The following is a 26,027-nucleotide window of genomic DNA, read 5'->3' as shown; positions in this document are numbered from 1 at the left end:
GGCACAGGACAGAGCGGAGTTTAGGGCTGTTGTACATAGGGTCGCTATGAGTCGCAGGCGACTCGACGGCACATAACAACAACAACAACAGCCAGGCCCAACCCTACTGCATGGTTCAAAATAAGGAAAGGAGTGCATCAGGGACGCATCCTGTCCCCATACCTTTTCAATCTGTATGCAGAACAGATCATTCAGGAGGCGGGGCTTTATGAGGAGGAGTGTGGCATGAAGATTGGAGGAAGACTCATTAACAACCTATGATATGCAGATGTCACAACCTTGCTTGCTGAAACTGAAGAAGACCTGAAGCACTTGCTGCAAAAAGGTCAAGGACTGTAGTCTTCAATACGGATTGAAGCTTAACATCAAGAAGACAAAGATTCTCACCACTGGGCCAGTTGGCAGCACCGTAATAGATGGAGAAGAGATCAATGTTGGCAATTACAGCTTGCTCAGGTCCACAATCAACGCTCTTAACACCAGCAGTCAGAAAATCAAAAGACGAATTGCATTGGGAAAATCTGTTGTCATGGACCTCTCCAGAGTACTGAAGAGTAACGATGTCAGTCTAGATTCAAAGGTGCACCAAATCCAGGCCGTGCTCTTCTCAATTCCTTGTTATGCTTCAGAGAGTCGGGCAATGACTAAGGATGACAGAAGAATAGATGCCTTTGGGTTGTTGTTCTGGAGAAGAGTATTGACCATACCATGACCTGCCAAGAAAATAAATTGGTCTGTCTTGGAGGGGGTGAAACCAAGCCTCTCCTTGGAGGCTAGGATTTTGAAGCTCTGCCTCACTTACTTTAGGTGCATGGCCAGGAGAGATCAGTCATTGGAGAAAGGGCATCATGCTCGGAAGGGCGGAGGGATAGCACAGGAGAAGAAGTCCCCGGATGAGATGGATTGATACAGTGACTGGGGCAATGGGGGTTAGTGTGTCAGAATTAGCAAGACTGGCTCAGGACAGGGTGGGGTTCAGAGTTGCTGTATATAGGGTCGCTATGCATTGCAGGTGACTCAACCAATAACATTCTACAAAAGGTTTGGAAGCAGGAGTGGCATCCACTTCCTAAACCACATGCCTCCAGAAACTCTATGAACTTTGATAAATGTCGATGCTTGTAGATGGGCTTTAAGGCCTTTTGTTCATAGAGTCTCTATGAGTTGTGCTCAACTCGAAGGCAGTCAACAACAACAAAAACAACAATTAAGATGGGTAAAGTGGTCCCTGCTTAGTGTGTGCTGTTCATAATTGGTCCCAATCATAACATCATCTACCTGGTTCCCATGTGACTGAGAGGATGGACTGCAGGCCCAGGCGGCCTCCCTCGAGATCATCAATGCAGGTAGTTTATACGATCCATTCAGATGAAGCATTATGGCAGAGCCCAGGGCCACAGTCCATTTGCAGCCAGCTTTGTGCCTGATGGAGGCACTAGCCTTCTTGGTCCACCTCCATGGGTTTTCCCACCAAGGGGACCGATGTCACAGAGACAGCGAGCAAGGCCACATGTGTGGGGTGTGTGCGCTGAGGCAGCAGCCCAGCCGGAACTCCTCGCTGCCTCCCAGCTTTCCTCGTTTGTTTCTGCATACCATGGAGACAGGCGTGGAAAAGCAAAAAGGATTTTTGGCTTCGTGGTGCTCCCTGGTCTCATGTGGCTATAGTTTTTAAGACTTTTTCATTCTATTCGTGGCCTGCAGTCAACTTTCATCCTTCTTCATATGCACCCTGAAAATAGTCCAGCCTGTGCTACAGGTGTGCCCCAGTTTAAGGACGCAATCAGTGCCTGGTGTGGCGTATGGGGGCCTCAGTAATTCATGAAGCTCCTTACTGTGCCAGAAATGAAGGCTCATGTGATTGTTTCGATGGGAAAATGACTCAGTGCCCATGAAATGCAAGTTTAAAAATCAAAACACAAGCACCTTTTAGGAAGGTATCTATTGTCCAAAATGAGATCTTTCCATGCCCTACTCTTCTCTTCCTAGGGAACCAGGGCTTCACTCATCCTCTGAAAGGAAGATGCGGGGAACAGAAACACAAGAAGAGCCAGCATCACAGTAAATAGCTTGAAAATGGAGTTTCCCAGGACTCACTGGCTGCAGTGAGAAGACAAGGAAAGGCTGTGGTTGCCAGAGACACGAATTGAGCATCCAGCTGCCACCGTCTCTGCTGAGAGCAAAGCCAGAGGACACAGGAAGTTGTGTTGAGGGTTCAGAGGTGGAAGGAGGAGGAATTTCCCATGTGGACCAGTAAATGCTCGAGAGGGATGATGATGGAGGCTATGATTTCTGTTTCTGCTCTACACTCTACAAGAACATGCTTACAGCACAAATATTTCTGTCAAACGACCTGCCCAAACTACACATTGTTGTCCTTATGGTGCTTTCTCTTTGACTAGGATTTCACCTCTAGAAGTCACCGCCTCTGGAACATTCCCAAGAGGGTGCTAAATCCAAACCCCACCCACTGCCGTTGAATTGATGATTATCATTCACAGGGACCGTACTGGGCCTCATAGATCTTCCCACAGTATTGCTGAGATGACACATCTTTATGGAACCACACTTTTTCTTTCTCCCTTGAAGTGGTAGATTCGAACCTCTAACCTTTGATTTAGCAGCTGGACACTTTCATCCCCGCACCATCTAGGCTCATTCCCAAAGATGGTGGAAATGGATAGACTGGCTTCTCATGCTTCCTTTCTGTTGCAGAGGCAAGTCTGTGATCTCAGAGCCCCTCATCAGCCTTTATTTCTCCACGCCCATTATTTAGTCTTGCACAAAATGATGAACACAAGTTTTATTTTGGTTTGAAAACGCTGGAGTTGTCTGGAGAGGAGACGCTGATGACGACGCTCATGGCTGTTGGTTGGCACCAACGTGACCCCTAAATGAAGACAGCCTCATGCCCAACAGAATGATCCTGGACTGGTCCACGGGGACCCACAGGGTCTCACTGGCTGATTTTTTTAGGAAATAGATCAGCAGACTTTACTTCCTACTTCATCTGAGTCTGGAAGCTCTTCTTCTTTTTTTTTTTTTTTTTAATTATTTTTGTGTGCATGTACCGTCAAATCAGATCTGACTGGTACAGGAGGAGATTGCCCCTCCTTCCCCGGCAGAGCATCTGGTGGATTCGAACCGTGCACCTCTGGGATTGTTGGAAGCTCTTCTGAAACCCATTCCCTGACTTGGCAACATAGAAACCTCCACCTGGCAGATGCAGGTGGGTGGGCATGAGCTGCACTAGCCGGGAACTGCTCCCACTTTCTCCGTGCAAATTCCACTTGTCCATGAACCCTTCTTCATTGATGCTTCCCTTGAGGTGCTGCAGCTTCTGGGTGGGAACTAGCCTCCACGTTCTCTCGTTTCCCACCACACTGGCAGTTTTCCTTTCTAGCCTTCATTCTGTCTATCTTCAATTGTAATCTCTAGAACTGTATTTTCACTCTCCCAAGAATGACAGGGCAGGATGAGTTCTCTTCCAATTTACACTTATTCGAAGCACAAATACAGTCCTGGATTTGACACTGCAAATCAAATGCCAGCATTCTGTACCGCTTCAAACAGCAAATTTAAGTGGTCTGAAAGGAGCTCTGGTGGGGCAGTGGTTAAAGCACTCGGCTGCTAACTGAAAGGACAATTCATACATGAGATGTTCTGAGGGAGAAAGATGTGGCAGTCCCCTTCATAAAGATTTCCAGCCTTGGAAACTCTGCTGGCGTAGTTAGACTCTATCCTGTGGGGATATTAGATTGATTCAGTGGAAACTGGCGTGCAGATGGTTGGGACTGCTTAAGGGAAAAGCACATCTTCGCGATGATGGGCATTTGAAATAAGGCTACTTATATTTAGCCCAGCCACTGCTGAAGATGTTAGTTGCCTCAAATAGCAACACCTGTATAACATGTTATCTTTCCCTTTGACATATCACTGCATGTTAGTAAAAGGCTCCTACTGCATCGTCTGAAGCTGCTGTCAGAACCTCTTTAAAGTGTTAGAGAGCAAGGATGCCAGTTTAAAGACTAAGGTGCACTTGCCTCAAGCCATAGAATTTTCGGTTGTATCACGTGTTTGAAAAATCTGGGCAATGAATAAAGGGAGCTCTGGTGGCCTAGTGGCAAGACGCTGTATTGCAATCCCAGAGGTATGTGGTTCAAATCTCTGCTGGAGAAGGAGGGGGCAATCTCCTCCTGTACCAGTCAGATCTGATTTGACAGTACACTTAAAAATAATACAATAAAAATTTTAAAAAAAGACAAAAAAAAGAAAAATCTGGGCAATGAATAAAGAAGGTCAAAGAAGAACGTCTGAATTGTGTTGGTGAAGAGTAACCAAAACATAAATCTTCAAGTGTGGGGTTTGAATCCACCAGATGCTCCGCTGGAGAAGGAGGGGCAATTTCCTTCATGCCAGTTGGACCTGATTCAGCGGTAAACACACACACACACACACACACACACACACACACACACACACACACTTTTTTGAGGGTAAAATAGTAAAGATAGATTTATTAGAAAGTTACAGTCCCAAAGGGACAGATCTCCCTGCCTGGAAAGAAATCTGAAGGGAGGCCCCCAATAAATCTGTCTTGTAAGAACTGTAGTCAGTGCTCCATCAAGGTGGCAGTGGTGTCATTGCGTCAAATATGACCCATAGCGACACTGTGAACAGATCTGCACCCTGTCCTGTCCTGTGCCATCTTCACACTTCCTGACATTTCATTTTACACACTCTGGGCAGTGAGGCCAGTCCTAGAAGAAGACTTCATGCTTAGAAAAGAGTCAATGGTCAGTGAAGGATAAGGTGGCCAATGAGATGGTCTGGCACAGTGACCACAGTTATGGGCTTGGTCACAAGAGAGATGGTGAGGCGGGCACAGGACAAGGCTGACTTCTGATCTGTTGGACACAGAATTGTTACTAACAGTAAAAAGCTTCTCCTATCACGTTGTTGTGTACCACCGAGTTGGAACCGACCCATAGCTGATCCTAGGGCCAGTTTTTAGAGGCAGTTTATCACACGGGAGGAGACTGCCCATCTTTCTTTCTCCCGTAGAGTAGCTGGTGGATTCGAACAGCGTGCCTCCAGGTTTGCAGTGCCACTTTTTGCCACTAGGGCCACCAGAGCTTCTAGTATCACATGGTTGAAAATAAAGCTGCCATCAAGCAGGTTCAGGCTCATGGGGACTGTCCATCGTGCTTCTGGGGAGGGCAGTCTTTAAGGGATGTTATTGCCCATCTTGTCCTTGAGGAGCAGCTGGTGGATTTGAACTGCCAACCTCCGCTAAGAATCTTTTCTGTTACAAACGACACCATCAGGGCTCCTTATCAGAGTTAGAGGGGGTCTGTAGGAATGCCAGCGTGCCACCTAATTCCCGTTCCACCTGTGATGACCACCCTTTGAGACTGAATTCTGGCAGAAGTCAACGATAAGCCCCAGTGCTGTTTCATTTCATCCCCTTTTCAACTTAGTTCATTGTACACACAGAAAAAGGTGTGGGGGGTGTGGGGGGCGGGGGCGGGAGAGGGAACCAAGGAAGCCAAATGCTGGTTTTTGGAGAATTTAATAAAAAGTCATAATCAAGGAGCGAACTGGGGGGCTGGGGGAGAGGGCTGGGCGGGTAGAGATGTGCAGCAATGAATGAATGGAAATCCAAATTTGCTGTAAATGTTCATTAAAATTATTAAAAAAAAAAGAAGTCATAATCAAACAAGTCGTTTCCTTTATTTCAGAAAGAATGAACTCTACACACAGGACAGCTGAAGGCTTCCAGAACAGAACACTGGAGCATATGGTCCCGAAGCACCACATGATTTGATTACACTTGGGAAGCAGGAGTCGCCTATTTAAGTGAGAAAATCTCATGTTCCAGTGAGGCCAGCAGTCGTGTTACGGGGGGGGGGGGGGGGTGCAGCCACCGCTTGTAAGGGTGTTGGGTTCAGGGGTCTTCTACATGCTTCTTTGCATTATGTCATAGTGCAGGGCTGAGTAAAATGGGCCCCAAAGGGTAACTGTTTAGGACAAAGGTCCCAGGCTCACCGTGGTAATAGGGTCGGGAACTGGGGGTGGGGGAGGACACATAGAGGTTCTACTGCATTGTTTGTCCACACACAAATACAGCGATGGTGATGGAAGCCGATTCCAGCACAGCACGCCCATTCTCATGAATTTGGGAGGCAGGGCACACAATTACAGATCAACTATTTTGTTCTGTTCATTTCTCTAATTTCCTGCTCACGTGTGTGAAATGATTACTTTTAATCCTCTCAAAGGTCTTAGCCACAGCCAAGAAGACCCGGATGGAGTTTGGCGGTCCCCTAGTGATTAGAAGACAGAGAACTGAAGATGCATTTGGTTTGATTAATTTGATAATTCCAGCACATTGACGCAACAGGTGAATGCAAGCACCTTAGCCAGCTGTCTCAGGTGAAACTGGTAGATTATGTGAGGTCTGCTTATGCCAGAGGTTAGGTAGTCTCAATTGTTCTTTGTACTGTGAACGGAAGTCAGTAACAGGTTTTTTTTGAAAAATGTCACAGTAGGGAAAGGAGTGATACATAGTTAAAAAACCCACGCAAGTGTGTTAATGGTGGGGAAATGTGGTAATCTGCGGGGCTCTGGAGCCACAGTTTCCAAAAGCAGGGCTGACAGGACCACAGGGCACGGCATAGCCTTACAGGGGGGGTAGAGCTCGCCGACCAGCCCTACTGAGGCTGTGGGCCACGACTGAGACCACATCAGCAGGGGGCAGTCTTTCCCCAGAGAGAAACTCCTATGTCCTGAAAGGTAGCAAGGCCTGGGAGAGGGTCACAGAGCCAGAATGCTTACAGACCAAGCCTTAACTCAGACTCACCACCAGAGACCGTTTACTTTCTAGCTGGTGCAACAGGAGATTTTTAAAAAGGGACCATCACGACTTGGGATCATTCTTTAATGTGTGACATTTAATGTGAGACATTAATCCTCAACTCAGGCCATAAAAACAGCAATCTAGTTGCTTAAACGGAAACTTATTCAAAGATATATATCTTTTTTTTTCAATTGCATGTGTTTATCTTATTGCTGTGTTCTGTTGAATCAGCTCATAGCTTGACTTTCCAGTGGGTTTCCAGAGACTATAAATCACAGGAGGAGGTCGATCAGTTTCCTCTCCCAGAGCAGCTGGTAGTTTCAAATCATGGGCCTTGGGGTTGGCAAAGGTTTGCTACTAGGTTTCCAGAACGCCTTAAGTACATATGCGGTGGTGTTTTATTTCATATGTTTATATATACATATATATATGGATACATGTATAACACATACACAAATGTACACACACGTTGTTATGTGCTGTCGAGTCGACCATGGGGCATAGCGACCCTATGGACAATGGCTCTGAAGCTTGCCCTGTCCTGAGCCACCCTGACCTTCGCTGACACACCTGACCGTATTGCCACAATCACTGTAACAGTCCATCTCATCTAGAGTTTTCAGCAGACGCTCTACCCTTCTGAGCATGATGTCCTTCTCCAAAGATGGGTCCCTCCTGACAACATGCCCAAAGTATGTCAGACGGATCTTCAAAATCCTTGCCTCCAAGGAGCAGCCTCTCCAGGACAGACCTATTTGTTTTCTGGGCGGTCCATGGTATGTCTCAAACTTTCCTCCAGCCCCACAACTCAAAGGCATCAATTTTTCTTCTATCATCTTTAGTCTCTGTCCAGCGTTCAGATGCATAGCAAACAACAGAGAAGATCCTGGCCTGGATCAGGTACACCTTAGGTACATACGTATATTTGCACACGTATGTGTATGTATCACCAACATCCATGGCTGTGAAAATTCCGACAGTTATTAAAGTTGATTGCTTTTCCCAGTTGGCATTAGTCAAATCGACTATAACAATCTTGTGTTTCACCCTGTGTTGTCGTCTCTGGTTTGGCAGCAGCATGGGAAGGCTCAGGAATGAAAGGTGACCGCCCTGAATGTGTCACAGTAATCTCCATCACACAACGTCCTGTGGAAGCCTCACTGAACCCTTTCCGTCTCCCTTCTCCCCGCACTCACTGATCTCCGCTCCCTCCCATCTCTGCCTGTCAACTCTCTGCAGTGTATCTGTGCGTCCACCTTTCCTTAGTCATCCCCCCCTCCCTCTTTTATCTTCCCCCTCTCCCCTCTCAGTTGATCAGATATGGGGCTCCTTTTGCAGACTGTGATACGACTTTGGTGTGAAAACGCTAAGTCATTCTGGTTCCCACCTTCTAATTATTAAAAACGATGCAGAGAAAAATGCCATGTCTCACTAACAATGACCTTCTCAAGAAGATGTCCAATGGCAAAGATCATCCCCAAAATGAGGTCATGGATCAAATTAGGGTTCAGTGCTGTGCGGTTTTCAGTGGCAGCACCGGACAGGGTGGAAGGAGGGGTTTAATGTTAAAGGAGTGTTCCCTGGGGTCTGCATGCAGAGACCGTAAGACTATCTCTAAAACACGGCTTCAGGGGCTCACACCTTTTTAAAACTAGCCTTTTAAAATAATTATTCAAAGTTATTTCTTCTTGTTAAGGACCAAAGAGGAGTCTTGGTTGAGAACCCCTGGTGTCCACATAACAGTGGCCTCCGTAAGTCCACTCAGATCACTACGTCTGCAGGCTGCTGTGTCATGTTGGGTAGAGTCCTTGCATTCATTTTCCTGAAGTGTCCCACGAGTCAGGAGGTGGACACACACGAAGGAGCCTCTGATGTTCTTCAGAAATGAGAAACAGGTTACAGAAGGTGAGTGGGAAAGAGCTTGATTGTGTCAACATGACTGCATCACGTTCAAGGTCGGCATGACCTGGTAAATGTTAAGGTCACTCTGTCTGCAACAATAGTCAGGTTGACTATGTCATGGTCAATGTCAAGGGGAGCCCTCCTCGCCTCATCAGGCCCCAGAACGGACTAGGCATTTTTCTACTGACCTGCCTTTGCAGATCAGTTAGTGATGGCACCTTTCAAGGTTTAAGGAAGCTGAAGATTAGCAGAGGACTGTCCCAAGTAATTCTGGTTGGAGAGAGCTGGAGTCTCAGTGAAGCCCAGACGTTTCCACAGGTTCTCCACTTTTTATGAAGGCGACACCTAACTTGCCTGATGGGCAGGAATAGCCAGTTAAATTTCCTGGATGAGAAGTCTGGTGCTGGTGCCTGGAAGGCTGGGGATGTACAGAGGAGGACCTGCAGGTGACTATTTCAGAGCGACCACCTCCAAGGCAGCAAGGGCTCACGGGAAAACAGGATCTCCCCACCATCTCAGCTCTGCCATCGCCTTCAGCACCACTGTTTACAGACAGGCTTACTCACGGCACAGGCCACCGGCCAGCTGCTATCCAGTGAAATCACGATGATGGAGTCACCCTGTGTGAGGGATGTAGTTTTATGTGGTGTCACCTTTTCTGCCAGACCCATATTCTGGTTTGGGCAAGACCATGAATGAAAAGGAGCCTCCCTACCTCCAGCCTCTGAGATGATTCTTGTCTTCACCGGCTCTTGCAGGAGCATGTGGGTCTGTGGCTCTTCCTACAATAGGCAACTCATGACGACACCTAACATCTGTATAATAGGAGGTCGGAGGAACCCTTAAAGGGCTCCACTGTGGCTTTTAGCTTGGATTCACTTGCAGCATAACCCGTACAGACTAATGGTTCCCTATGAGACAATTTCCTCCCGTTTTGCATAATCTAACTCAGATATCAGCAACACAGACATGTAAGTTAAGGATTTTTTCTTCCTCCTTAAGGTAAAAGGGGTTGTTGCAATTTGCCCACCTGACAACTTTCTTTTCTCTCATGTCCAGTGGGCTATTTCCCAACTGCTTGCAGCTCACAGTAATCCCAAGAACCTGTGTAGCATCGGGACGAATGTTGTGGCACAGATGCCGACGGATGTGTAGGTGACAAACTTGTACGGCACCTCAATCTCCAGTCTCCGCCGGGCCTCCTTGTTCCTGATGACCACTCTGAACCACGAGTACAGCACTTGCAGCGAGAGATTTTGGACCAGTTGGCGAACCAGGAGGAGCAACACGATTCCCACAAGAAACTTGGTCACACTCAGAACCAGCACCTCCAGGGTGAGCGGAGGAATGTTCTGAACAGCGGGGACTATGTCTGTGGGCTTGGACATGAGTTGGAAGAAGTGGTTGATCCAGAACCCTATGTTCACTCCGGCCCCGGCAGCAAGAACGGTGGTGGTGTCTGCTCGGGTTGGGCTGTAGTAGTCGGACACGGGGTAATTGTAACACAAGAAAAATGGCACAACGAGGACACACACAGGGAAGAGAGGGCTGGCCGAGTCCAGGTGGTCCAGGAGGGTCCAGGCCGGATAGGTGAGGGCAATGAGGAGCGCGGTGATCAGGACGCCACCTACCACGTCCTGCAAAAGGAACGAGAAGAGAAAAGGGTAAGCCAGTGAGTGCTCACTAATATACACGTGGAGGGTTGGGTTTTTTGTTTGTTCGTGGTTTGTTTTTTAACTAGTTATCTTCCTATTATTTTTTAAATTTCCATTCATTCATGTTGAACACTTTTCTCCCTGTACCCCTCCCCCCTAAATTTGCTTTTCTCTTTCAAAAGTAAAAAAAAAAAATCTTTCCTTGTTATACAACCCCCTCCCCCATCACTCCACTATACAAGTTTCATTCTGGACTCTTGTCATGACAATAATACCTACTCATATATTCCTCCTAAATAGTTCTCTCCCTCATCTGTTTCAATGCAGTATATATTATTTATCCCCTTTTAGTTTGCCCCCCAACTCCAATGTCAGTCCTGCTTTACAACAATGGCACTATGCCGTATTTGTCCTTTTGTGAATGAGATAGTTCACTCAGCATAATGTCCTCCAGGGTCACCCATTTTGCATAGTGTTTCATGAGTTCCTTGTTTTTCAATGCTGCATAGTATTCCATTGTGGGAATATACAACAGATTCTCTATCCATTCATTTGTTGATGGGCACTTAGGTTGTTTCCAACTCTTTGCTATTGTGAACAAGGTCGCAATAAACATGGGTGTGCATATATCTGCTTGGGTGTCAGTTATGGTCTCTTTGGGGTATATTCCCAGTAGTGGAATTGCTGGGTCAAATGGTATTCCTATTTGTAAATTTTTGAGACAGCACCATACTACTTTCCATAATGGTTGCACCATTTTACACTCCTACCAGCAGTGCATAAGGGTTCCAGTTTCTGAGTGTAAAATGGTGCAACCCCTGTGGAAAGCAGTATGGCGCTTTCTCAAAAAGTTGCAAATAGAGATACCATTTGACCCAGCAATTCCACTACTGGGAATATACCCTGAAGAGACCGTAGCTGACATCCAAGCAGATATATGCACACCCATGTTTATTGCAGCTTTGTTCACAATAGCAAGGAGTTGGAAACAACCTAAGTGCCCATCAACAAACGAATGGCTAGAGAAGCTGTGGTATATTCGCACAATGGAATACTATGCTGCATTTAAAAAACAAGGAACTCATGCAATATTATTCAAAATGGTTGACTCTGGAGAACATTATGCTGAGTGAAATATCCCAGTCACAAAAGGACAAATATTACATGATGCCACTGTTGTAGAATGGGACTGTCCTTGGGGTTGGGGAGAGACTGAGTAAGATGGGTTCAATAATGTATACTGCACTGAAACAGAGGAGGGAGAGAACCGTTTAAAAGAGAGATGTAACTGGGTATTTCTGTCATCACAGGAGACTAGAGCGAGGGCTGCATGGTGGAGGGGACCTGGGGGAGGGTTTGTAAAACAATGAAAGAATCTTTTCTTTTACTTTTCCATAATTTTTGGACTCATGTACTTATAACTTGTTAGTCAAATTTGTGTCTTCTAGGTTGCAACACCCCCATGATACATCTTGAAGGATATGTACATGTACAGCCAAGCACAATCAATAAGAGTGCATCTGAATTCCAAAATCAATGCCCATAATAGTCTATGTGTTTCCTACTGCCAAAGGGGCCCTTTAGAGTAGTGAGAGAAGATCTTCACCCTGAAACCCACAGCGTCCCTTTTCAGCAGGAAGTAGCTAAGAGAATACGCCGTCCCCTTTTCCTTATGACTCAGGGTGAAGTCTCTCTCAGGGAGGAGTGATAGGGAATGGCAAAGGATACACTGACAAAGAAGATTAATCAGAACTGGCTTTGACAAGCACTGTGGCATTTGGACAAGAACAAACTGGGAGGAGGGTAGAGAGAATAGTGCAACAATGAATGAGTGGAAGCCCAAAATCTCTGTAAATGTTTATGAAAATTAATAAAATATAATTATAGAAAGGGTTCCAGTTTCTCCACAACCTCGCCAGCATTTGTTGTTTGCTGTTCTGTTAAATTTTGCTATTTTTACTGGGATGAGATGATATCTCATAGTTGTTTTGAATGTTTTGATTTACATATAATCTTTAAATGGTTTTGCTTTGTGGAACCTACTGAAAGAATATGTACAGTTGTAAGCATTTAAAAGCAGGCAATACTATACAGATATAATCATGTTATTCACACTTTTTGTATTTTCTTCTAGTTGTTCTAAACTTTTAAAAATATTTTCTATTGGTTTGCTTACTAAGTTCATATACATTTTGTTTCACACCATTCTTCATTCTCATTATGTTTCATACAACCATTTCCCATTCATTAAATTTGATCACCACTGAACTATGAGAAGGATCCAGTGGGGATCTAGAAAGACAGGATTCTGGTTGGCATAGTTCCATGTTCTATACTTTTAAAAGGGGCTCTGGTGGCATAATGTGTAGGGAGGTGTTTTATTGGCTGACCTGTCAGGCTTTTCTGGTGGTCTGAATCCACCAGACACTCAGTGGGAGAAAGATAGGCAATCTCTTCCCAGATGATATATACAAACAGCCTCTTGGAAACCTGCTGAGAAGATCAGGTATGAGTCACTTCCACAGCAATGACTCAGTGTGTCATACACTTTACATCCTGCCTTTGTTTCCTTAATGCAGACCAACAATTACACTGTCCCTTCACTTTCACATTATTATTTAGCATGATATCATGAATGCTGTTACAGGCATCAAAGCAGAGGCTCCATCCTTTCTGTGCAGCAGGGGCTGAAGGTACGTGCTGATTGGAGGAGGGAGGCTCCCTTCTCCAGGTGCTCAGTAAACACACTGGTTATTTAATCAGTAAAGAACCAGGAGCCGTCCAGAGACCAGCGTTGACTCAGGGTGGCCCTGTGTGTGTCACAGCAGAACTCAGGGCTCCGGTTCTCCGTGGCTGCTTTTATGCAAAAGTCGATTGCCAGTTCTTCTGGGTAAACTCGAACCTCCAGTCTTTTGATTAGCAGGAAAGCACTTGAACTATTTGCCCAGCCCACTTAATTTGCATATATTCTGCATCAGGTACTCAGTAATGTTACTCAATAGCATTAAGAGAAGGCTTTTCTTGTTTGTCTAGAATATTCTGGAGTGGAAATTTCTGTTAGGTTGGCAAAAGATAGAGTTTTGGAGAAGTTCAAGGTTCAGAGTCATCCTGTAGGTGCTCAGGGAATTGCCTGTACTCTGCATATTTCTCCTGATAGCACTCAGGTCTTGGAAGCCCCAAGTCCTGCTGGTGACACTTGATGCTCTTTCTTTTTATCATGAAACCCCACCAGGTCCACACTCTGCAGGCTCCTCCATTCACACATCTCCACCACTGACAGCTCCCTCTACTACCCAGGGCTCAGACCTGCAGTGCGCCTCATGCCTGCCAGTCTCTGTCCACCTTCTGGATGGGTTCCCAGTAACAACTGCTCTCCAGTAAGAATGTACCTGAGAATCACCTGCGGAGACGGCTAAGTAGCAGATCAGATTGCAGTCAGAAATGACCCAGGCATCTACATTTTAACTCCCAAAGGTGATTCTGGGGCAAAGGGCCTGAGAAATATTGTCATACAAGCTGTTCATCATTGGACCCTGTTGGTGGAGTGTTGGAGCACGAGACTCCTAATTGCAAAGGTGAGTGGTTCGATCACACCAGTTGCTCTCAGGAGGATGTGACAGCTTGCTTCTGTAAAGATTCGGCACAATTCAACTGCTACTGAGATGACTCATATAGTGACCCTGCACTGAGTTTCTGAGGCTTTAAATATTTTTTACTTGAATTTTATTGTTTTTCTTAACAAAAAATTAAATACTATTTTAGATCTCCTCTTACCTTGTCACATTTTATCTTCATTTAGGTCAGTATTTAAACCTTTTACACCTCTGTGCCATGGACTCTTTTTTTTTTTTTAAGAGGCTGTAAATCTTAATGGGAGGAAAGGGTCCATCTTTGTCCCATGGAGCCAATCAATGGTGGTTCAACTGCCCCAAAGGTCGCTGTGAGGGGGACGAACATGATACATATGGAGTTGGGATTGTTGGCTGGCTGCTATTACTGCTTCAGGGTTCAGTAGGTTTGTGGCCAATGTGCTCCAGGCTGTGGGCTTAATGGACTGACTCTTCCAGTGCTCTCACTGCGTTTCCATCTGAACTTCCCACTCTGTTCATACAGGTCAAGTCACCTTTCCCAGATAAGCGTGGTGTGATTTTATTATCGTACTACTTACTGGATTTCTTCTTCTCAGAGCACAGCATAACTATCCCTACCTGTCAAGACTTTATCAGTTCTTCTGAGGCTCAGGTCAAAGTGCTACTTCCTCTCTAAAAGAGCTTCATATGTTCCCATCACTAAACAACTCTTATCCCCCCTCCAGAGCTCAGTGTTCAGCTCAACACTACTCAGAACGTCTTTCTTACTTTAAATTGTCCATTTTGGCATGCCTTGGCTTTAAAAAAAAAGTTTTGCTGTTGTTGAAAAATGCAGGCCAGGAGTGGCACAGAAATCAGGCTCTAGGCGGAATGCTCTGAGAGCCTCCGGCTTTGGAAACAGGGCAGCGTGGGCAAGAGGCCGGAGGCAGAGGTGGGTCTTGGTGGAGTGAGATTAGGGATAGTAGGTTAGGAGGGTGGGAAGGACCCTGCCTGTCACCTGGTAAGTAGTGGGGGCAGTGACATGTCGAAGGCTGGATCTGAGTTTCCGTCATACAGACCTGTTGCTGCCCTTCCTGGTTCTGACCCCAAGCGGACAGCTGTTCAAGGTGGCTGTGTTGTTACCGCTCTGTGTTCTGCTGCTCCCTTTATCTGAAGCTTCCATTCTGTCTTTTCCATCAGTCATTCTGTCTCTTCCTTCAGTCAGTCTATGAAAAGGTTCCTAAGTCCTGCCAATCATGGTGTGTTTCCTCAGTCTCCCAGCAAGCTTGAGCAAAGGCGCCTGGCTCTGACTCTGTGGGCAGCAGGCCCTAGTCAGCTCCTTCTCAAGTCAGTTTCTGATTCTCGACTGGTTTTCCAGTCAATCCTATGCAGTCACTTGAGATGCTACTGTCAGCTGGATCCTACACAGAGAGACCTTCAAAGGACACACTACCCAAGGCAAAACTTTTTCACCATTGTTTTAGGTTTAGGAAGATGTTAGGAGATATTTTTTATTTAAAGTTTAAAAATTAACTCAAGGTAATATAGCTTTTTACAGGTTTGGACATGTTGTGAGGGGAGACCGGTCCTTGGAGAAGGACATCATGCTTGGGAGGGTGGAGGGACAGCGGAGGAGGGGAAGGCCCTCTATGAGGTGGATTGATTCAGTGACTGAGATAATCGGGATGGGAGTGTCAGAGATAGTATGACTGGCACAAGACAGAGCAGAGTTTAGGGCTGTTGTACATAGGGTCGCTATGAGTCGCAAGTGACTCGACGGCACATAACAACAACAAATATAGCTTTGGAGATTCATCCAGGCTCTACAGGGAGCTCTGGTGGCCTGGTGGTAAGAAGCTGTGCTGCAATCCCAAAGGCATGCAGTTTGAATCCATCAGCTCTCTTCTGGAGACAGATGGGCAATCTCCCCTGGTGTGACTTACTTGCCTCTGAAAACACACTTGCGGGTCAGCTATGACTTGATGGCAAACAACAAACAGGCTCCATGACACCAGAAAGTCTAGCTTCTATAAGAATTTGAAATTCTGTTCTGCATGTCCCCCCTTTTCTTAGATTACTTTTACCACCGCTGATGTGCTCACATGCTTCTGCCCCATTGATCAAGAGACCCTGGTCACAGAAGTTAAGTTTCCTGTATAATGATCCTTCCTCAGTGCTCCTTGCATATTGGTCAACACACAGGTAACATTCAGTTATAGCAACGGCTCCAGCATGATGCACTTTACCTCCTCTGCCTCTGAATATCTATAATATTTAGCACTCATTATTTCAATACCCAAAATACAAAGCCAAACTAAATCTAGTGCTACTGAGTCAACTTCAACTCACAGTGATCCCACAGAAATGAAACATAACTAAAAAAAACCGAACAAAACTAAAGTAACAGAACTAAAACCCCGCCCCCCCAAACTATTTCCCTTCAGTCTTCCGTAGGAACCGCTGTGACCAAATTCCAAGACACTGGATTAGAATATTCTTTCTGCATTGATTCTGTCCATTGTCACTACATCAGGAGGCTAGGTGAACTGTTAGCACAAAGCCCAGCATTTGAGCAAACACATTAGCCAACGTGGTTGCTAGTGTAATTTTTCCCCTTCTGCCCACATTCGGATTCTCAGCCAAAAAAGACGGCATTATAATAAAGATGTCTGAGTGTTTTTATGTCAGGAAAAGACTGGAACGAGAGCTAATGGGTCTTCTAATTTAGGGATCCACATTTCTTAGAATAAAGTTAAACCAAATTTCCATCTCTGAATTGAGTCTATCGTGTTAATTTTTTCCAATTAAAAACCTGGAGGTGATTTCTTTGGAATTGTACTGTCACATGTCTGGCATAAGGCTCTTTGGTGGCACAGAACCTTATGTATTTGTCTGCTAACTCAAAGACTGGCAGTTCGAATTCCCGCTCTGTGGGAGGGAGAGGAGGCAATTTCCTCTCATGGAGATTTATGGCCACAGAAACGCAGAGGCTCGTCACAGCCAGAACAGACTCCTAGGGCAGTGGGTGCCTGGCAGGGTAAGGGTGGAGGGCAGAGGACAGAAGGAGAAGAGTAAGCATTTCTAAGACTGTAGGACAAAGGTAGACAAGAAAACATGAAGGCGGAAGAGGGAGCACCTGGGGTTTATCTATTTACTTAAAAAAAAAAAAGCACCCCCCCCCCAAGAGGATGGGAGTCGGAGACAATAGAAAAAAGCAAACGAAAGATTATATGTAGTTTATAGGAAGATAAGAATTGAGGATGTTGAAAGACAACAAAAACAAAAGAAACTCAAACGAAAACCCAACTGCCATAGGGTGGAATTCTGACTCATACTAATCCAACAGGACAGAGTAGAGCTGCCCCAAAGGGTTTCCAAGACTATAATTTTTTTTAAAAAATTTTTATTTTATTATTTTTTGTGCATGTACCATCAAATCAAATCTGATTGGTACAAGAGGAAATTATCCCTCCTTCTCCGGCAGAGCATCTGGTGGATTTGAACCATGTACCTTTGGGATTGCAGCGCAGCTTCTTGCCACTAGGCCACCCAAGACTATAATTTTACGGTAGCGGATTGCCACATCTTCATCCCAGGGAGCAGCTGGCAGCCAAGCATCAAGCGCTTTAATCACGGCTCCACCAGAGCCCCCCGTAGTGAAAGATAATGGGTGAGATGCGGGGGGCGGGGGAAGAGGAAGATGACAGCACATTAAACTCTTTTTATATAATTTGACCTAAGTACTTAAACTCTGTTGCTGAGTGCTGACAGATCAATCCTGACTCATGGGGACTCCACAGAACTGGCCCAGAGAGTCCCCCAGGCCATGCTCTTTAGGGGAGCAGATTTCCAGAGCTCGCCTCATGGAAAAATTCTGCTGGGTGGGTTCAGAATGCTGAAACTTTCAGTTCGCGCTGAGCACTTAATCTTCTGCACACTGGAACTCCATATTCAAACGCTAAGCTCCAGTAATTCTACCCCAAGGAATTCATCCTAAGAAAATAATCAGAGAGAATAATTCAAATGTTCACAGAGGTTTACATATGGGGATGATTCTTGTTGGATTATTTCAATATATACCAATTAGGTCTAAAAATTGAACATGTGATCCATTACAGAAAAAAGGGGGGAAAAACCAACAAAACACACAAAGCACAACCAACCAAACCACAAACAAAAATAACAGGAGAAAATCAGAAAAGCTAAAATCAGGCATATTATAATGTTGTTTACACCAAAAAGAGGAGACACAAATATTACTGTTTCCTTTGCCACTAGGCCCCAAGAGCTTCCCAGCTAAAGACCGCGCGTAGGCATTTCTATTTGAAACATACGTAATTTTATCTTTTTAGAGTTTGAATGCATTAAGCAAAAGACAAACTTTATGTAAATAGTGATCCTACCTTTTCTTAAATACATACTTGTTTGAAGGACTAAAGCATCAGAAACAATGGTCTAAAATGCTGAATAACTTTTCTTTCCTGTGCGGCTAATAACAAAGGCTTGTCTTTCTGTATTGCTGTATTATTGTCCATGTTTTCTGTAGTCAACAGCTATTATTTTTATTAGAATGCAAACAAGGAGTTAAAACAATTTCCAAATATTTTAAAATAGATTAGCCCAAAGTTACCATTTTCACGTCTTTCTGATACTCATTACAGGTTTGGGGATTCTTCCCTTGTCTAAGAAACAATTGAAATAAAGATCCAGAAGTTGCATTGCCAGTCCTCCTCCACGGCGCACAATGTCTGAAGTACTCTCAATCGCTAATTGACCAGCCACAGTGGAAACACAGCCTTTCAAATTATTTGGGGTACCGGAAATACAACAGGAGGCCAAAGTTAAAATGCAAAAAAGAGCAAATCCCTTTGGATTTTGCACCTATTTATATTTTCAATGATAAAACTTAGTATTTAGACAAAAGTTCAAGCTTTTAGTACCTTCCTTTATATGAAACAGCAAAGACAAGCAATTGAAAGTGTTTAGAAAGAATGCTAATAGAGCTATCGATAGTTTCCGAACAAATTTTAGGGAATGCGTACATAAATACACAACAGTGTTCTTATCCAAACACAAACGCTCCACCTTTTGGTCAACAGCTCTGGCTGTTTTGCCAGCAGGCTCTGCCCTTGAGAACTCCAGCATCTGCAGATTCTGAACCTCCCTCATCGCATTCCCATATGCACTTTCCTTAGACAAATTTACATTCTATCTCCAAACCTCTTTGCCCGAAGAATGCTATTGAGCCGATCAACACAACACAAGGTTAGCTAGCTAGAGAGCAGAGGGGGAACCATCCATTCATTCAATTGTTAGGAAAGAATGCATTCAGATCTTGGAACTATTTATGCGGAGAGCGCCATGATTCTGGCATCTCCCCTCTGCCAGGTCCCCTGCTGAGAGTGTGAAGGGCCGTCTCTGAGCGAACTGAAGCCAGGAGCCAGCAAAAGCAGGCGCTTGGCTTCACAGATGCAAGCCGACACTGACATGGAAGCCAACCAGGCCTGTAGCGTCATTCCAGAAGACAAGTTTTTATCACCAGTCAGCCTCACCTAGTTGACACACTGAGTAATTTGATTTTTTTTTTAGGATAATGCAGATGATATTCAACAGAAGCTAAATGGCAAGAAGGAGGCAACATTATGCACGAATATGAATATAGATGATTAGAGAGAGAAACCTGTATGCAATATTAGCATATGTATAGGCGGATGGGGGGGAACTCAATCTCCATGCACCAGCTCAAAAACATTCCTTTTCTCCTGAAATGAACGAATATCCATGGATTTGCAAAGAGTTGGAAGCAGATTTACCTTCCCACATGGTGTCCGAGTCAGCCAAAGGCCCTCCTAATATCTGTAGGCCCTGGTGGCACACTGTGGAGGTTGTGAACTGTCAACCCTCCAACAGTGTCCAGGGGCAGTAAAATCATGGAGCAGCTGATGGATTCAAACAAAGGTATGTTGTTTGAATCCGTCAGCTGCTTACCACTAAGCCACCAGAGTTCCCAGGCTGGGCACTAGGTCTTGGACATCCCTTTGCTCCTGGCCATGCTCTCCTCTGAACCACGTTAGGTAACCCTGCATTGCTTTAAAGCTAGGAAGAAGAACTGCAAGGGAAGAAAGGCTATGGCTATTAAGAGAAGGTTTAGACAGAGGTTTTCTGAGGGGCACCTATGTAAGGAAGGTCTCTTACATAAAAGCAAGTCAGCTTCCCCTTCTGACATTTTCAAATAAATGCTCGTGTGGTAGGTGACCACAACAAGCATTTGTTGGTAATTACATCAGCTTTTCAAAAAGAAGAAAAAAAAATTAATACCTATTAAGAAAATCACATATCCTGGACATAAGGTAAACTTTATTTTAATATCATATGAGCCACTGAAGGTTAGACAGGAGAGTACTTTGTTCAACTTACTGGACTCTATTTTGGCTGGAAGAAATGCAAAATATTACCAGTTCAGTGGAAATGATAGAAGCCCTAACCTCCCAGTTTGTTGCCCTGTCATAGACTTTTTTTTCTTCCTTTTTTAATTTTATTTTTTTTAATAATTTTAATGAACATTTACGGAGAATTTGGCTTTCCATTCATTCATTGCTGTACTTCTCTCCCCGCCCAGCCCTCTCCCCACCCCCCACCCCCAGTTCGCTCCTCTCTTTCAAAAGTAAAAGAAAGACTCCCTCCCTGGTACACAATCCCCCCCTCACCCCTCCCACCGCCCCAAGTACATTCCACTATGCAACCTTAATTGTAGACTCTTGTGATAACCATAATACCCTATCATACATGGCTTTTAAATTATTCAGTCCCTCATCATTAATGCCTTTGAATAGTGAGCTCTTTTTAACATTTTATCCGTTTCTCATTAGTTCTTGAGCAGAATAAATTCTTGGCACATGCTCATTTTCCATTTGGACAAGGATTATGGTTTTACCTCTTAAAACGATGCTCTAAACCTGCCGCCACTGTGTGGCACCTGAGCCATGATGATGGCACGTGCTCTGGCTCAGAACTCCTACAGTCTATCTGGTCTGGGATCTTTACTGAGGCACTTTGCCAGGACTTTCTTCCACAGAGCTGCTGGGCACCTCTGAACTGCCCACCTGGAGGTTAGCAGCAAATCACCTGCACCACCAGCTTCCTCCACTGATACTCTTCTGGTGGTCAGTGTGTGCCACTGAGTCAGAACTGACTTGTAGTTGACCCTCCAGCGGGTTTTCAGAGGCAGTTAATCACATGGGAGGACGCTGCGTATCCTCCTCCCACAGAGCAGCTGGTGGATTCGAACCACGTACCTTTGGGTTGGTAATGCAGTTTCTTACCACAAAGGCACCAGAGCTCCCTAGTGATACTCTAGCAAGAAGATAAACATTTCAGGACTTAGTCAAAGATAAAGTCCCAGAAGAAAGCCCACTTGGTGAAGTAAAGGGTCATCAAAAAAGAGAAGACCGTGCAGGAGATGCACTGATGTGGGAACTGCAATGGGTTAAGGACCGCAGAGCGTGGGAGTAAGAGGAGAATCTGCAGGGTTTTGCACGGCTGTACCGAGGGTCATATGAGTTAGAGTCAACTCAATGTTACGTAGCAACAAAGATTTATAAAGAAAGTGATCTGGAATGACTAAATACGTCTATCTTCTCTGGAGAGAACTGGACTGGTGGTCTAGAGGTAAGAATCTGCGCTGCAATCTCAAAGGCACAGGGTTCAAATCTACCAGCTGCTCTTTGGAAGGTAGATTTGCAGCCTCCCGTGTGATTACTGCCTCTGAAAACCAGCTGGAGGGTCAGCTATGAGTGGGTTCTGGCTGAAAGGCAAATAACACACATCCTTTACATATTCCCTTTAAAGGTATAGATTTGTCAAAAAGTAAACAAAGTAGGTGTTGTATTTCTTTTTAAAATTTTTTCTTTTCTTTTTTTTTTTTTGTAGGTACTGGATCTGACTTGTACAGGAGGAAACTGTCCCTCCTTCTCCAGCAGAGCATCTGGTGGATTCGAACCGCATGCCTCTGGGATTGCAGTGCAGCTTCTTGCCACTTGGTGTTACATTTCTTAATGGGATAAACCCAACTCAACACTCTACTGTTGAGTTGATTCTTATAGCAACAGGTATCAGGTCCCTGAGGCCATAAATCTTTATAGAAGGACAGGTCACCTTTTTTTCCCAAGAAGTGGCTGGTGTAGTTGAACCTCTGGCCTTCTAGTTAGCAGCTCAATACATTACACACTGTGCCACATGAGCTCTTTGCGTAATGTGGACTGCATGACATCATCATGACAGATGGTCTGCAAAACAATAAAAACCAAAGCTAGACCCACTGGCACTGAGTCAGCTCTGACTTGAGCACTCCCACAGGGGTTTCTAGACTGTAAATCTTTATGGGAGGGGACTCCCCATCTTTCTTCCTTGAAGCAGCCAGTAGGTTCATACTGCTGACCTGTCATTAACAGCTTGACATGCTACACATGATACCGTCAGGGCTCCTTAAAGAACTGTCTTGTTACATGAAACCGTGTGTGATGCCTGTGAGTAACCACGTTATCGCCCACTCATTGCTGTGGAGTTGGCACTGACCGTCTGGTGGTTTCCTCGAGGCTCTGAATGGCCAAGGAGGGCACTGTCCATCTTTCTCCCGAGGTGCTGCTAGTGGATTTCAACCACCGAAACCTGCTGTCTCTGGGTTAAAAGCACAACTCTCCATGAACTACAGTACCTGCTAATTCTACTGTGGTTAAAACACTGCATTTCTATTAACTAGCTGCAGTGGAATCAATTCTATCTTGGGGAGACCTCATATGTGTCGGAGTAGGAATTCCAACAGCTGATATTTTTATAGGAAGAGACGGCTCTGGGCAAACTTGAACCTCCAACCTTTCCATTAGCAGACTAGTACAGTAATCATTTGTACTACCCAGGGACTCCTTCAACTCAAACGAAAGAGACTTCTCTTTAACCAACATCATTTGCCCCTCCAGCATCCATTGTTGTTGTTAAGTACCCCTGAGGTTGGAACTGCCTCATAGCTGACCCTCCAGGGGGTTCAGAGGCTGTATATCACACAGGAGGAGACTGTCTGTCTGCCTCCAGCCGAGCAGCTCGTGGATTCCAACCACGTGCCTTTTGTTGGCGGTGCAGCTCCTTACTCCTAGGCCACCAGCTCTCTCTAAATATAATATTGTTCATTTGCTCCTAGCTGACCCTCCAGCAGGTTCTTAGAGGCTGTAAATAGCACAGGAGTAAACTGCCTGTTTTTCTCCTTAGCTGGTGGGTTCAAACAGCATGTCTTTGGGTTGGTCACACAGCTCTTTACCCAAGAGACGACCACAGGCCCCGAAAGTATTTGGGTACACTGTGTATTTCTCAACTCTCTTGCCTGTATTGTTACATGGCCTTGAGTCAGAATTAACTCAAAGGTGGCTCTCCACTGGGTTTTGAGATGCTGTAGATTACATGGTATTTTGCTGCATCTCAACATCACAAAAAATTTTCTCCACTAAACTGACAGTTAATATATGATGTTGTTGTTGTTGCTGTTAAGTGCTGTTGAGTTGCAGGCGACTCAAAGTGACTCTATGAATGAAAATCCTGGACACCTCCTGTATAACTTTCATCCTCGCTCCAGGTTCATAGGGTTTCCAGAGGGAAGCTCTTATGGAAGTGGATGCTACTCCTGCTTCCAAGCTTGTTTTAATCGGGGAGCTTCAGCAAACACTGTCCACCATGGGTAACCATTCTTGCATCTGACACATCAGTGTCTCAGTGTTCAGCTTCACAGCAACCACAAGTTACCTCTGTACAACAAGTAGACACACCAGGGTTACATGACTGAAACTGTCAACAGCTTTCTTTTACTTGGATCCACACTGAACACTCTTGGTAGCAGCAGTGAGGAGAATAGGAGACATACTTCCCTGTGAAAGTCTGCAGTTAGGGAGGGACCTCTCCAAATTATTGAGGAGCAATAATGTCAGTTTGAGGACTAAGGTGTGTCTGACTCAGAAAATGAACTTTTCAGTCACTTGCTATGAATCTGAGAGCTGGACAACGAAGAAAGAAGACAAAAGAAGAATTAACTGATGTCTTTGAGCTGTGCTCCTGGAGAAGAGTCCTGAATATCTCCTGGACAGCCAAAAGAACAAATAGATATGTCTTGGAGAAGGTGCAGCCAGAGTGTTCGCTCCTTGGAGGGAAAAATAACACAACTTTGTCAGTAGGTTTCCAAGAGAGGCTATTCCTTGGAGAGGGACATCATGCTTGGAAAGGCGGAGGTTCAGTGAAGGAGAGGAAGACCCTAACTAAACAAGGTAGATTGACACAATAGCTGCAGCTATGAACTTGCGTATGTCAGAGATTGTGAGGATGGCACAAAACAGGCCAGGGTTTGGAGCTGCCGTTTATAGAGTCACTAAGAGTTGTACTTGTCTTGACTGCACCTACCAATGACAACAACAAATTACACAGGAGGAGACTTCTCATCTTTTTCCCTTAAAGCAGCTGGTGGACTCGAACCACCTGCCTTTGGGTCAGCAGCATAACCCCTTACCACTAAAGCCACAAGAAGCTCCCTCTCTTCCCCATATGGCATGACTGAAGAAATACTCACTTGCTTGTCCTGGCTTTAAAGACTCTAACAAGTCCAAACACTAGGTCTTCATCTAACAGAATTTCCCCACCCATATCACTCATTCGTGCAAACAACAAAAAAATCAGCATGTTTTGCAGGTCATGAGATTGTGACAGTGGATCAAACCAGCCTTCAGGCAGGTTACAGCATCCTTCCTGACAACAGAGGGCAGCCTGCAAGAAAGACAAGAACAGGGAAGGGCGCAAACATACTATCACATGTCGAAGCACTTTTTCTCAAATCTAGGTGGGCAGAGGTGCCACTGAATAATGACACAGCAGAAGAAAGTCCTGTTTGGGGCCCTGGGACTCTCAGGCCCTCGCAAGTCGCTAATGCGTTGGCACGGACAGCACGCTGCTGGGTGGGGCAGGGTGGAGAAAGCTGCAGGGCTTGAACTGCACTGAGCGTTGAATCAGCCGGGCGGCTCCCTGAGTGCCCCTCTCAGCTGCTGACTTAGCAGGCACAGGTGGGGCCTGAGAGCTCTCCTCCGAGCAGGTTCCCAGGTGATGCTGCTGCTGGACCTCAGACCACACTGTGAGGGGCAGACCACTGCACTGCCCTGTAGACAGAGGCCTCCAGGGGCTATCTGGCTGCTTCCCTAAAACTCTTCTTACTCAGGGGCTGGTTGGTGCTGTGCCCTGTTGTGTGCGGCTCGGCGGAGACCTGATCCTCCAGCAGGTCTTCAGAAGACATAAACGAAAAAAAAAATTTTAAAAAACATAAACAAACAAACAAAAATAAAAAATAAGAAGACATAAACGGAAACGGAGGAGGCAGCCCATCTTTCTCCTTCAGAGCAGCTGGTAGATTCAAACCACATGCCTTTGGGTCAGTAGAGCAATTCCTGACCCAACTAGGCAACCAGAGCCCTTTAAAGGGTGAATTAGACAGTGTAATTATTTAATTACATTAATCAATGGTCATTAATGCTGTAAAAGAAACTGTGTACGAATGATCCGATGAAATTGTAATTACAGTGTTATAAAACACATACATTAATTTAAAACACAACACTCAACACTGCAATCCCAGAGGTACATGGTTCAAATCCACCAGATGCTCTGCTGGAGAGGGAGGGGGCAATCTCCTCCTGTACCAATCGGATCTGATTTGACGGTACACGTAAAAATAATACAATAACAAAAAAACAAAAAAAAAAACCACAACACTCAAATAAAATGGAGAAAAGGAAACAACATAAAAGGATAAAAGCTATTCAGTGAGATGAGGAATTGGTAATACAATATGAGGTGTGTGAATATCCGAAAATCTTCTGAGGTAGAAACACAGTGGTCATTAACAATGACTAGATGTGCAGGATTAGACTCTCCAGCGGGTGTTCAAGGCCTATCCATGGCTCAGGAGAGGCTGCCCATTCTTCTCCCGAGGAGCGACTGGTAGATTCAAACCACTTGTCTTTT

The 26,027-nt window shown here is 45.1% G+C and overlaps 1 protein-coding gene across 1 annotated transcript in view; it reads right to left on the bottom strand.

Annotated features, from left to right (window-relative positions):
• Window positions 1-9,843: 9,843 nt before the first annotated feature.
• SGPP2 (sphingosine-1-phosphate phosphatase 2) overlaps window positions 9,844-26,027 on the bottom strand; it is a 162,311-nt gene continuing 146,127 nt past the window's right edge. The window contains exon 5 of the mRNA XM_006890313.1: window positions 9,844-10,395. Coding sequence (XP_006890375.1) covers window positions 9,844-10,395 — 552 coding nt within the window. The remainder of the gene's footprint in view (window positions 10,396-26,027) is intronic.

Source organism: Elephantulus edwardii, unplaced genomic scaffold (genome assembly GCF_000299155.1).
Source record: "Elephantulus edwardii isolate Elephantulus edwardi_28Jun2011 unplaced genomic scaffold, EleEdw1.0 scaffold00087, whole genome shotgun sequence".
Taxonomy (NCBI): Eukaryota; Metazoa; Chordata; class Mammalia; order Macroscelidea; family Macroscelididae; genus Elephantulus; species Elephantulus edwardii.
This window is presented reverse-complemented; position numbering and strand designations above follow the sequence as displayed.